The following is a 14,044-nucleotide window of genomic DNA, read 5'->3' on the forward strand; positions in this document are numbered from 1 at the left end:
GGATGAAAAAGAGCTAGAAAGTCGCTTTGGAACAATTGCCGACAGGAAAGATGCACATTTCGGTCTACATGATGCTCTCTGGGCCTGTCAAAACATGTTTTCAAGTTGGTATGTTTGATTCTTCTTATGAGCAGTACGCGCGGGGTTTCTTCTACTTTTCGTCCGAACCCTTCGGAATAGTTGACAGATCTTTTGGTATCCCATATATATATATATATATATATATATGAACGAGAAATCTCGCGCGTGTGCTGTGTTCAGCTGGCTCGATTGTTGATTTGTAAACTTTCAGTTATCTTCTTACGGGAATTTATCAGTGCGCAGTGAGCTCAGAAAACTGATCCCGCTATCATTATTCCGTAGTGTCCTAATTACACAGTTTCATGGTGATTGTGTTCATTTCTCTAGAACCGTCTCGAAATCACACAAAACTGCGATTAACCCTGTTGTTTTCGAGATCCTGTTCTTCAGTGGGTGCATCATTGCTCACCGTAGGCAACTACATATGCTATGTCCGTAGAATTGATTCACATTAGGCCTAGCTACTTGGATGTTCCATCTTACTCACTCCGTCTGTTTCAGCTACGAACAGCGGTGGCGCATTCAGAGAACACAGCGGGATCGCATATGACAGTTTGCTAGCGTGTGAGGGGCGATCGAGTAATCCGGTTTTGAAAAATGATTGCCTCTTAACTGCTCGTGTATACCGCTGTTTCAGCGGGAACTATATGATTATGATGATATGTAAATGTCGGGAAAAATCGATCTTTCTCAATGATCAATTGCTTTGAAATTGCTGTGTACGAATTGTGGTTATCGTTAGCTAATTTTGTTGCCAAGTGCTGCAGTCAGCTTGTTCTTTTTCAGAAAAAGCAGGTGTTGCCCGTCTCCACCCCATAGATCATGACACACTTCAATAATCTATCGTTTGTTTCTAGCTCTAAAACTTTGGCTGATCGGTGCATATTCCTCATAACGGACGATCCGGATCCTTCACATGGAATGGCGCAACTAAAGGTTGGTTTTCAACACCTTCTTCGAATATCCTCCTTGCCCAAATGAAGACTACCGATTGTTTACCAAGCTCTTCTGAAGCGATCCTCCTTGGCACTCTTGCATGCGTGTCTGGTCATCTCACATGAACACCAAAACTCCGCATGAAATAGCCCCCTTCCCATGTTACACGATGGCTATATGGGGCGCTGGGTTTTATTCCTACACTACTGACCTTTTATATCATCCACGCCTTCTTATTGTTTGAATTATGCTGGCGAATACGTAGTGTTTGGCCGATCTCGACCTTGTATAGTTTGGGATTGTGTTGCGACTTATCTACTATGGCTCAGAAATCTTGAAACCTTGCTTCCGTTCTCATCAGAGTGCCCTGCAGTGGTAGGCTGAGATAGATTAAACCGCAACACGCGCCACCATGTTTCCCACATAGTCGGTTAGAGGCATGATGTATCTTCTGGTTCAATTATTTTTTCTAAAATTGATTTTGACCGATTTCGATCTCTGTGGCCGAGCTTATTTGGCTTTAAGTGACACAAGTTCTGCTTCATCATGTTGATACAAAATAATGGTGGTGAAGGTCCGGAGCCCGCGCAAAGTGAAACAGTGAAAATTAGAGAAATTTACGGGGGCACTCGTTGAGTTCTCAGTGAGTTTTCACCCCTACAATTGGAGTGTCGCATCAAGAAAAAAGAACTGGGTAAAGTCGCTCCTGTTTTCAGAGATCATCCTAACAATTTAACCGTAGGAGGCACAGTATCGACAGAAAGGAATAGCCGTGTACACCATTGTCAAGCAAGTGTTTGGAATCTGCTGGCACATGTCTTTTGATGATTCATGAGCGCTCCATATGTTGTCCAATATGAGTACCATTCATTTTTCTGTCTTGCGTGTCTGTCATAGCCTAATGATATCTCACTTGGTCATGCGGTACACAGGACCGCCACTTACAATACAGGGAGAGGTACTGGAAGCCGTGGAGCGTTTTACGTATCTTGGAGGTTGTATTAGTTCTGATTGTAGTGTGACAGATGAGGTGAATGCACGAATCTGCGAGGCTTGGGCCGCGTTTGCTAACTTGAAACACCTATGGCGTCAGAATGGTTTATCCCTGAATCTGAAGGGACGTGTGTATCGAGCTACAGTACGGGCTGTTTTGTTGTATGACTGTGAGACTTGGCCTATTCGAGCAGCGAAACTGAGGCGTCTTCAGGTGTTCGACAATCGTTGTCTCAGAACCATAGCTCGTGTGTGTTAGTGTCGGCGAATCCGTAACGAGGCAGTTAGAAAGCGCGTTTTCGGTTGTGTAACAGGTGCTTTTATTGAAGAACGTGTCAAGCACCAAAAGCTGCGTTGTTTGGGACATGTGTTACGTATGCCGAACCATCGTTTGCCGAAGAGAGCGCTGTTTTCCATGCCCAACTCAGAGTGGCGTAAACAGAGAGGAGTATGAAGGAGATCACGAAACGCTTGGGTGCTGTCGGTGCTACTCGCCCTCCAGGATGGGGACCGCGTGATCCTTATTGTGCCTGGTTGGAGACACTACAGGATATGGCTGCCAACCGATGTCAGTGGCGTTGTTGTTGTCAGTTTCTATCCCGATTGCCTGAGTGAATGTCTGGAGGTGTAGGCAACTCGGAATGATTGTGGTAAGCTAGCACTAAGTCCCTCCCCCATCCACGTTTATTCTTTTCTTTACAATAAGGCTTTCAAATAAATCATGGTTGTGCGTGAAGCATCAGTGTTGAACACTGATGTCATGCTGTCGATGACGATGATGATGATGACTATAAATCCGAATGTATATGCCATCTAGCTAACGTTGATTACTTTATTTTTACTCATCGATCCCACTGGAGTTGTTTGTCCCAATGAGCTGATACACATTACGCATTGGATATAACTGTTAGCAATAACTGCTTATACGGTGTTGTAATTCTGTCCCGTTAAACCCATGTGGGCTCTTGGCCGCATCTTCAGATTCCTCCCATAACTGTCAGGTGAATTCACACCAGTACATGGTTGCATGTTTACCCAGTAAACGTCCTAAATGTGCCAGTAGTTCAGGAAAGTCATCGGTACCTATGGTTGTCCATCAGGTAGGTGTTGATTTGTCCATTGGACCTGACAATCAACCTGCAAACGTTTCCTCACCAATCACGTTGACCTCGTCAACAGCCAGCTGACCAGCAACCAGTAAATGCGCTTGAGCTACCAATATTTTCGTAGCCATCACTTGAGACTGATGGTATGTTGACGAGCATTCGCAAAAAAGGCATTGGTTAAAATATGCCTTTTGGGAGCTACTCACCGTTCAATATTCATTGGTTGGCTAACACGCTAGATGCTTTCAGTAGTGGAAAGATAGGTGGAGAAGTAAACCGCTCTCTCATTTGAGGATTCCTGTTCCCATTTTCTAGACTGTCCTGCGGTTGATGCTACCGTTTATCCCTTATTGTTATATACGTCCTCTATGGTAAGCAGTTTTCTGTTGTATTCCTTCACAGCGTCAAGCTATCATCAAGACGAACGATTTGAAACAAATGGGAATCGGGCTGGAAATACTTCCTGTTAGACGACCCGAGAAAGACGCATCCGAGTTCGATTTTGATTTATTTTATCAGGTCAGTCATGCGTTGTTTTACTCTTTTGTCTACGACCTCAGTATTCAGTTCATCACAGTTGATTGCGTCTGCACAGGACAAGATTACAGGAACTCAGCCGAATGTGCACACTGCACAACATTGCTGTACAGTGGTTGCTCCAAGGATGCAGACTGGATATTTTTACATTTAAAAGAAGTCACTTTCAGGGGCGATGCTCTTCAAAGGCAAAATGCATTGTGACCCAGGGCTTAGGGGAATTTCGGTTGTTCCGGCACTAAGAATACTGGTAGAAATTTACGCGATTTCCTGTTCCGGTTCAGCCGGTCCAGCTCATGTAAATATTCTCATCTTGTGCGTTTACTCATTTTGTTGATTTGTCTGGGTGCGCTAGTGCTTTCATGTTTGGGTGAGATGGAATAAATATGTTACTTTTGTAGTGATTCCACTTCACTGACAAGAAAATATCACGTGTCAGCTCCGCTTGACAATGACCGCTCTGTATGCACTCGCCTCCGGTACGCCCTCTATTTTTTTCACACTAAGATGCCTAAAGATCACCGCCTCGGTTATCTTAGCTGTGGTTTGGATCGAAGTTGCCGTCTTAAAACTTTTACATTTTCCAGATTGGTTCTAAATCCTGTGTGTAGCACATGTTTCACCATCTTTGGGTTTCTGACCAGCTGTATTTTTTTATAGATCTGTTCATCCTTATCTCGTGCTAATCAGTTCCCTGTCTGTGTCTCATCTGAACACACTTGATTTTATATAGGCAGTGATTCAACCGGGAGGCGATGGTTTGTTCGTACCATTACAGAGCATAAGTTTTCCTCTCTGACTCTGTTTGACATCTTCCGGTAACTCCCATAATCCCTCCTTTTCTGATCCGTTCTTTACTGGGTCCAGTTACTGAGGACAACACCCTTCTCCGTTTTCGCTAAAACAAACATACTGGGTATCAGCAGTGCTAAAGTCTGCGCTTGACCTCAATTCGGGTGGCTATTCAATCGAGTTCCGTAGAAAACGCTGTGACTCAGTTATACTTTGATGAAGCACTGCCACCGTATTCTAAATTGGGTTGGGTGCACGAGTAGTTTAAGACGACAACTGTACCTATTGGTTTCTAGAAAATGATATTATTTTTTGATTTTCATCATCCTTGTTCGTCGTGCAATCCGTGGATGACAGTGTGCCTGAAGTAGACTGTATTTGGACGCCTAATTCTGTAGAGACTCAGGTTATTGAGACAGTCCTAGGAACCATTGACTTCTGTTCATCATAAAGACTTTATTTAAATAGTTCTAAAAACTCTCGGTGGAGAGTCATATCCGATCCAAACCTTCTGTTCAAAGTCTTCTTCTTCAAAGTCAACACCGGGAATCCCATCACTAGAACGGCGTACACAACTGAATCGAAAACAAAATTACCAAGATTCAGTCATGCTTTTATGCCCCAGCTATTCCATCAACTGAGAACTTAGTCTCTTACTGTAGTGTCCTATCTACCCGTAGCAGCTGTTTGGCCCGTGCTAAAGTGTATACGTTGGTAAACACCGAGTTAACAGCAAAACTCGCCAGAAACTCCTCTGTCTCCTGCACCCTTTGTTAACAAAGTCGTATGAAGCCCAGCTATGTGCTGTTGTTTTCCCATAAGTGTTTTGTGAATTTCCACTGGGATCCTAGCTAGTTCGTATCGTGGCGAACCTAAACCGTTCATAATTTATCCTATTAGCACATGTATATGCCTTATGGATTTAGTCAAAATTGCTCTTAGACTCAAGCTGGTGTATGCAAACATCAATTGGCCATAGTTCAGATGAGATAAATGAAAATCAGATTGATCCTTTAATGGAAACCGTAGTCGTTAGTACTAATGATCTGATAACCTCACTATTTTTTTCTGTCACTCTTTCTTATTGTAGGATTTATTATCCAATGGAGATTTCGATTTCTTCCCCGCGGACACTGCGCCTGCACGTACGGATGCAGCCGAACGAATAGAACAGTTACTCTCCCGGTAGATAAAATTGCTCATTACGCGATGTCGAATGTGTGCTCAATATGTAGCAGTTGGATTGTGGTTGAAGTACCCTATCTCTCCATATGGTGTTTGGATGAGATTCACAGAAAGTCGTGCAATTATATAGCAACTGTTGTTTCTTCATCAATATGTGTCACGTGCTTTAAGTGCGAAAAACCTATTTTATCTCTGCGTTGTCAACATAAGGCCGTGGATAAGTCAAATGTTCTTTTTTGATACCGATAATTCGTATATTGTGAAATATTTCTCAGATGGTAAGACGTTTTCAGTAAGGTCGTGGCCATTTGAAGTTGAGCGTAAGACGATTGAACCACGTTGTTCAAATTTACCAGTTAATTGATCTCGTTCACTTGCATATGTTCTTTGGTTTTTTCTCCTTGACTGTGTTTGAGAAACCAATCCGTATCGGTTTCTCCTAATTTATTTCACACAAAACAAGGCATTTGTCAGTTTCTCAATAGCTGCTCACTTCAACTAGCTAAAAAAACTAACAGATGTGCAAAAGCTGTCCTCAACAGTCCCGATTCCCGTTTGATTAGTTTATTTTTGACCTACCCAGCCGACCCCACCGTCTTTTTCCCCAGTGAATGTGTCAAACCTTGATCTAGTGTGATATCACCAACCTCTTTCCACCTTTCCTGTGTGAACACTGACCAGCCTTTGTTCCTCTTGGTTATTTTTTCCCACAGAGTTTGGATTAGAGAACTCAAGCGACGCCGTTTGACACGGATTCCTTTTCATCTTGGTCCTGGTAAAGAATTCGCCTTAGGCGTGTCTGTATTTTGCCTTGCGCGTCGTGCCCGACCTCCGGTTTCTGTGTGGCTATCATCTGCAGACAACAAACCTGTTACTGTACGCCGTCATCGTTATAAGGTCAGCAAATCGAATGGAGAATTCGATCCTACTGAGGATCTTTTATTGCCGCATGATTTGATCCGTGGAGTGAAGGTCGGTTCGCGTCATTTGTGCTTTGAGCAGGAGGAGATCAGTGAAAACATTCGGGATCTTGCGCCAGTTGGTACGTTCTTCTCCTGTCCGCACAATATCCACCAACAAGGTTGCCAACGAACTGAATGCAATTTTTTGGCATGGGAAGCAAAAGCTCACACTATTATGGTCAGTTCGATGGAACGGCCAAAGGTTGGAAGCTAAATATTGTCCATGAAAGTTCCATATGGAGTGATGCGACCACATCACGTGATTCGGCCAAAGTGTGGAGAGGCACTTTTCCAGATATTTCACAACACCATCTCTAAACTTAGTATGTAATCATTCGAAACTGAACTACCTTTCAGATGTCAGACTACCTCCGCCCATAGTAGCCAAAACGAAATACTTTTGAGCAGAAGATAGCCTCAGTTTAGAAGTGGTTTATTTGAACTCCATGCGGAAAGTTGGATGGATTATGTGGTGGCACCCACTAGAAATGGAAATTGATTTAACGAACTCAGATTGTGCCCATTATTTCAAAACGACTTATACGGGATGGGACACCTGCGTTTGATATCATAATGCTATTTTCAGTGCGTTACACACATCGTTATTGAAGCTAAGCACGAAGATGTAAAAACCAGGCACACCTCAGTGAGTAGGATAGAACGATTCAGTTACATTGACAGGTAAGCTAGGTATGTGAGAGTGAGGTTAGCGAAAGCATCTCAGACCTGCCTTCGTCACACCGTCGCTATTCATTCAGTACGGTACTTCTTTATTTATTGTCAACGTGACAGATTTGAACGATGATTTTCAGCAAACGTTTTTTTCATTTTCATCCATGACAACTACAGTCATTAGCAAAAAGTAGGATTGAGCTTGTTTCCTTTGTTCCCTTCTTCATCATCCTTTTCCAGGAATTCACCTTCTGGGCTTCAAACCAATTCACCGTCTTAGGCCATATCACCACATCCGAGCTCCACAGTTCATCTATCCCGATGAATCCTACATTCGCGGCAGTCGTCTTTGGTTCACCACACTGCTTCAGGTTTGTCTCAATCGACGTCTGTTCGCTATGGCTTTGTATGTGCAGAGGAAGAATATTCCGCCACGTTTGATTGCCTTAATTCCCCAGGTACGTTGGACGTATCTCCTCCACGTAATTTCTAAACTTTTCATATCCACTAAGTTACAGGTCGTGGAAGATATTCATGAATCATGAAACCGTTTAAACTTGTCAACTGTTTCTTGTATATTATAATTTAAGACGTATCTTTGACCAAAAAGTTCACAATTACCTCATGTTTCACTACGATCCAGACGTAGTTCCTTATTTCGTTCCCCTCACCGAGTGATTCTGAATGATTTGTATGAGAACAAAATGTAAGCCATTCTGTATAAGTTGGAGGTCGGTAATCTCTGCGATCCCATTCTGTAGTTGTTGTGCTGTGCTCGATCATGGAAGGTAACCGCACTAGTTTTCTTATCTGACTTACGCCATCTTCGCCACAGCTCAAGAACTTCCATACATAGCGCGTCATTCCCAATGGGACAGAACGTGCTGAATCTTACTCTAAAGCAACAGATACGATGTAACCTACCTGGCCTGTGGCTTATGAGTATCTTCCAACTTAGAAAAGAATGCAATTTACCTGGAGAGGATTCCATATTTTCATGTGGATGTTGATTTTATCGCTTTGCATGTTCCTGACAGTTCGTGATTAGAAACGTATCCGTGCGGTTTCTCTACCACACACTTGAACCACACTTGAACCCATCAAACTCCAATCTGCATTAGACTGCCCCGGGGTTTCGTTCCGCGTTCTTGGTCATCTCTGTTACATTTCACTAATTAGGGTATGATTTACTTCGTAATACTGATTGTCGATATGTTTGATATGAAGTCCATAGATTTGGATGATAATGTACTAGAAACCAAGTACGCATGACGAAAGGGATCAGCTCACCTGACAGGTCAGCTGTATGAAAGATTCTGTCCATCCGTCAGCTTCATGTTCCTAATTGTCTGTTTGACTGTGCTATGGCAGATGTGGCAATTATATCCACTCCTAAACCGTTTTCTCTTGTGTATGAGGCCAATTATCATACTCACTTTTGCATCTTGTCTCACAGGAAGAAAACCTGGACGAAGATGGTGCGCAAGTATATCCTCCTGGGTTTCACATAATTTTTCTCCCGTATTGTGATGACTTTCGAGATTTGGAACTGCCAGAATTCGAGTTGGGTAAGTCTGATAGCACGAAGAAATCGAACACCCATCAAACCATTTTCCTGGAGTGCCTCGGCCCATAGTTGAGAAAGAACCAATGCACAAAAAAACTCCCCTCACCTATATCTCATGAATTTATCTTTCTATTTCTTCTGGTTTTGATAGTGAGGTTGTATCATTCTGGAAGGATAACGCTCCCAAAAGAGGACACTATTGGTCTGTCTTGTGTTGTGCGCCTACACAGCTTTGTTCGCCCTTTCCAGTGCGGATGAATGATCTATGAGATAACACCGTGAAACGACAGTAACTGTGGCCAAAACTAAGTGCTATGAGATATTTTCTCCATGTTGCGTGTGTTCACGCAGGATGTTACCCTGAATGGGGTATGCTGTAACTGTATGCTGAAGTTTGTCTCCCGTTGTGTGCTTTTAAGCAAAGTCCGTAGGGACCCTCGGGAGTTGTCTGTTCGATTGCCTCTTACACTAACGCCATTTTGTCTGAAGTTGGGGGCATATGACTCTTCATCATTTTGTGTCATTAGCATTTTTTCACTCAAAATTAGAATGTTCTGTTCTCTGCACTTAATTATGAGTGGTGTACACTACTCATATGTTGCTGTTAATAGCATTGGTCGTTTAAAGATTTTTTCACCTGCGGGATAGACTACCTTTGGTAGGTCATTCTGAATGGCCTCTAGAGGGCAACTTTCGTTTCCGGTATGCTGGCTATTCCCATTGACTTTGTTAGCCGTATAGGCCATCCGAGCTCCTAAATTTTAGAAAGTTTCTATTTTAAAATGCCCAATCTTTTTTTCTGCTAGCAGATTTTGTGAGTTTTATAAGATCATTTTACTCTTTCCCTATCAGGTCAACCTATTCAAAGAAAACCGAGTGATTTGCAACTCATTCTTGTCCATAGCCGTCAGCCTGTGGTATAGCGTTTGCATTGCGACTCCAAAGACTTTTTGCTATGCTGTGGGCGAGTAAATCGATTTTGTATGTGCAGTGCTCAAGATTTCATGTAAATCCCGTGGTCCTATCCGTTCTCAAAGACAATGTGGTCAGTCTCACTACCAAAAATCATGCAGGCATTCCACTTTAGTTCACAGTCCATATAATGCTCCAGGAAGTGCGTACTCGTACTTTCTGGTGTATTCCGATCTAAGTGCATTATGCTTCTCTCGATTGCTCCCGGCTGGTAAAATCATTCTGCTAGGTGTCCCCAAACGAAGTTCCTATCCAACCCCGACTTTGGTCGTGGAGTCTACTGCATGTTTCATTCAGTCCCCTAAGGCTGACAGTAAGTCTCACATTTTCCTACAGCACGACGTAATCACCTTCGTAAACGCATAGGTTAAAGGTTACTTTCACCTTAATACCCACCGTTCAAATGCACCCTTGATTTCTAGATTCCCTCTGTCTTGGCGGTTTCTCAGCCTGCACACTTACTACGGGTCGCTTGGCAATGTTGTATCCCCAATATATCGTAGCTAGTTTCTTTAGTCAGTTACTCTGCAGAGGTTGCTATTTCATACAATAAAAAATCTTTTTAGTATTATATGTCCATGAGTATGTGTAGCTGGTTGAACTTCCCTTACCAGAGTAACCTGAAATAGTTCATTTTTGGCTTCTTGGATAATGCACATACCTCCTCACTGTTGCAGTGCAACCAATCTGTATAATATTTTGCTTTGTTGTATTACGTGAAGCTTCAGAAGAGCAGGTAGAGGCGGCTAAAGCAGTGGTGAAAAAGCTGATGGTTCCCTACGACCCCAGACAGATCAGTAATCCTATCCTGCAACGACACTACGCTGTACTGGAGGCTCTGGCTCTCCACAAGGATCACGTGGACGATGTACCCGACAGCACAAGTAAGCGCTAGTCCGCTTTTATTAGTCTAAAAGACTCCTAGAGCGTGATAGATCAACGCAAATTGCTTGGTAAAACCTTTTTGATACCCCCTGAGACACATAATAAACGGAAGAAATTGGTAGGTATTTCAGTCGGTTTGGAAATTAGGGCTGAAATTCTCAAAGTAGTGGGTACATGGTACCGTCGTTTAGCTGCTTAGCCGGACGAGTGCCAGGCTTGTGCGAATCTTTAATGACCAAAGTTTAGACTAAAGATTCATACACCCACAGCATCCGCGGTGGCCCGCAGTCTTGCTCTTATCGCTTATCGTTGCTACCGCACTGATCATATGCTTCTCAGCTAGCCTGGAGTGAAAACAGTTGCGGTTGATCACTGTCCTCTCTGAAGGGTGTTTGGGCGATGTGATCATGCGTTCGAACAGTTGGCTAACAGTTCCAGCAATGCTTTTGGTTTACCAGGACGAGACAGATTTATTTATACTCATCGGAGCGGTCTATCGTTCACGTTTTTATCTGACCGTGTGCGGCTTTTAACCAATACATGGACGGGTCCCGAAACGGGGCTTTCAACTGTTTGGTCAAACCTTGCCAATGCTTCGGTAGACGAATTATTGTTAGAAGATGGACATAAAAAGCGGGCACTATCAACACTATACTATTTATCTGACTACCTTTATATATCTATCGACAAACTTACCTGGACACATCTGCCGTTATACGCAGGAAATTACAGGTTTTCTAGACAGGCGTTACACAAAATTTCGTTTCCCTGTTGGTGGTACGAAGCTGACGTGGTGTGTTTGCTAGCCTCATTGTATTCGCCCGGCATGTATTCTGCCTTACTGTACTACGGAAGGAAGAGGGTTTCATTCAGGAGAGCTTTATCTACTTAAAAGAGAGTTTTCACGTTCCACCGTACCTGGTGTTTTCAAATTTCGTGTGGTAAAATGTGAAAAAGTGGTACATGTCTGTACCCTTTCAAATTTATTCAGAATCGGGGTTTTATCAGCATTGGCTCCATAGAATGTGGATTTATCAGTTCAGTATCGAATTCTTCAATTTGGGTGTGAAACTGTCCCAGCAATATCTCATATGACCGGAACATTTTCAAACTTCTTTCGATGTTATTCTGTCCGGCATGTGAAAATGAGATATCGAAAATGTCATCTGCAGTCAACTAATGTTGCTTTTCAGATTTCGGCGCATTGATTCAGCTTGCATCTAATTCGTTTTATCTTCTGACCCTATCATATTGGGTATTTTTATCCCCATCTTACATTTTACGGTTCAAACCTGTTACGAAATGTGCCACTCTCCGCTTCGACTTAGCATGAATTCGTGGAAATCTGAGTGTAACCGACTCGTTGTAAAGTGCTTTTTTTGGCCGGAAGAGTAATACAACAGGAAGCTCCAAGCTATCAGACGGTGCACAATATTAAAAGCTACTCAAGTCATTCTTCAAGCGAATAGATGTTTTATTGCTCGCGCGGGGGTTCCTATCCAATCGATGTAATTTCAACCATTGTCTAAACAGGTCAAACTAGTCGACTGCCCTCTGTACACCCTGGTGTTCAGCAATATCAGCCGAGTGCAGGTCAACGCTGGACAATGTGACCTTAAAATACCCTGAGTCCTTCATATAGGTTTTTTCCATGTGTTGCCCTTTAGAGACGTAGAATGGCCTGTTTTTGCTTCTGTGATGCGCATCTACAACGTGCGTTCATGGTTGCTACAGTGAGCGAGCTAGATTGCTTAGATCGCCATTTCGGAAATGTAATCTCCAACTTTAATCCTATCCATTTCTGACGGTACCTAAGCTAGTAAAGCCCAAATAGAGGTAAGCAAGAAAACGAGGTTGGAAGGCGGCATCACTGTTTCGTCATCCTTATCACACGCTTTTGTGGTTCGGTCTGGTATGGTGCACGCTCGAATTTCGGACTCCTCCTACTCAGGTCTGAGTGACAAGTAATATCAGTCTGCGTACTTCTTGTAGCTTATTAGGCAACTGATACTGACAGTAAAATGCTTCACAGTTGAAAAATCGAACCTGATCTTTGTGGAACCACACTAAAACTAAAAATGCACCTATTTCGACCGTCGTCAGTGATTTTGCAGCCTGTTTCTTATCGCAAAATGGGACCTTGTTACCCCGGCTCTTTCGATCGTCCAGTTTTCTTGGTTCGTAAAAGACTTTTTGGGTGGCTGATTTTGCTGTTGTAACAGACGGTGTACTTTGTTAAGGTACTGTTGTTGAACCCCACAACTTCAAACTCGTAGCCCGAATAAGATAGCCCTAGTTTGCTCATCCGTCTGGTCTGAGCACTAATTGAAGTTTCGAAAGCATAATCACTGTTTCTTTTGAAGAGTGCGGTGGCATGCAAAATGTTGCTCGGATGCTTCGGTTCGTTTTTTTTCACTTCACAGATATCAGGCAATTTTGGCCAATCCCATTAAAGTTTGCTCTACAAGCTATGGTGATGTAGTTACTCATGATGAAATCTGGTTTAGGCTGACATACGAGCACAGTACATAGGTCAGAGAGCATTTCTGCCTTTCAATAAAATTTCTTTCCCTAAAACAGTCACCTCGTTTTACAAAGAGATGTGTTTACGCGTTAGTACGTCGGCATTGGTAGTTGTCATCGGGGTGCGGATTCATGAGATCAGACCTAAATCTGAGCGCCATATTCTATGACGAAAGCTTTTATATTCCTGATTCTTAGCTCGATTCGTCTCACTTTTTCAACCTGTTCACACTTTTACTCACTCATTTTATGTTTTGGTTTTTAAATCGATAAATACGCAGCCACTGTGATATCCACCAGCTCACTAATTTAGTTTGAAAGGGAGACTCAGCTCAATTCCATCTGAGTCTCTTTTTATAATGACCTTCAACTGATTTTGCTGCACAAGGGCCGCTCCTGACGGAGCACCATTCATAAAGTTGCTGAAGACTCCAATAAAAAAATAGCACGAATATAAGGTTCAGCTGGGATCCAGTTGAGCCACCCGTTAAAAGGTGGTGCACTTCGTGTATTGCATCCCATTTGGGCTCAAGTAGAACATAGTTGGTGGTACCCCGAGGACTGCGCCTACCTGATGAGCCTCAAGAGAGCCGAAACAGGTCGTGGGTTTTCGATTAGTTTTTATCACGCTTATGAGTAGTTCTATGTTGCTGGTGTACTTTTCAGAAACTTGTGTACTTCTGAACCCCACGTAGGTTTTCCAGATCAAGCATAGCACATCCACCAGTGAAAACGTCTAGAAAGTTACGGCAATTTCCCGTTCGTCGACACACCACACCCTACGCCGAACTGGCCTGCCGATAGTATAATGAGTACACATAACAAAGGACAAG

At 43.0% G+C, this 14,044-nt stretch overlaps 1 protein-coding gene across 1 annotated transcript in view; it reads left to right on the top strand.

The window, feature by feature from the left end:
• T265_07445 (hypothetical protein) overlaps window positions 1–14,044 on the top strand; it is a gene marked incomplete at both ends in the record, with an annotated part of 44,500 nt that overhangs the window by 25,125 nt on the left and 5,331 nt on the right. The window contains 7 exons of the mRNA XM_009172974.1: window positions 939–1,017; window positions 3,519–3,635; window positions 5,536–5,630; window positions 6,344–6,672; window positions 7,505–7,722; window positions 8,721–8,832; window positions 10,526–10,687. Of these exons, the coding sequence (XP_009171238.1) occupies window positions 939–1,017; window positions 3,519–3,635; window positions 5,536–5,630; window positions 6,344–6,672; window positions 7,505–7,722; window positions 8,721–8,832; window positions 10,526–10,687 (1,112 nt within the window). The remainder of the gene's footprint in view (window positions 1–938; window positions 1,018–3,518; window positions 3,636–5,535; window positions 5,631–6,343; window positions 6,673–7,504; window positions 7,723–8,720; window positions 8,833–10,525; window positions 10,688–14,044) is intronic.

The sequence above is a fragment of the Opisthorchis viverrini genome, assembly GCF_000715545.1.
Source record: "Opisthorchis viverrini unplaced genomic scaffold opera_v5_179, whole genome shotgun sequence".
In the NCBI taxonomy this organism is placed as follows: Eukaryota; Metazoa; Platyhelminthes; class Trematoda; order Opisthorchiida; family Opisthorchiidae; genus Opisthorchis; species Opisthorchis viverrini.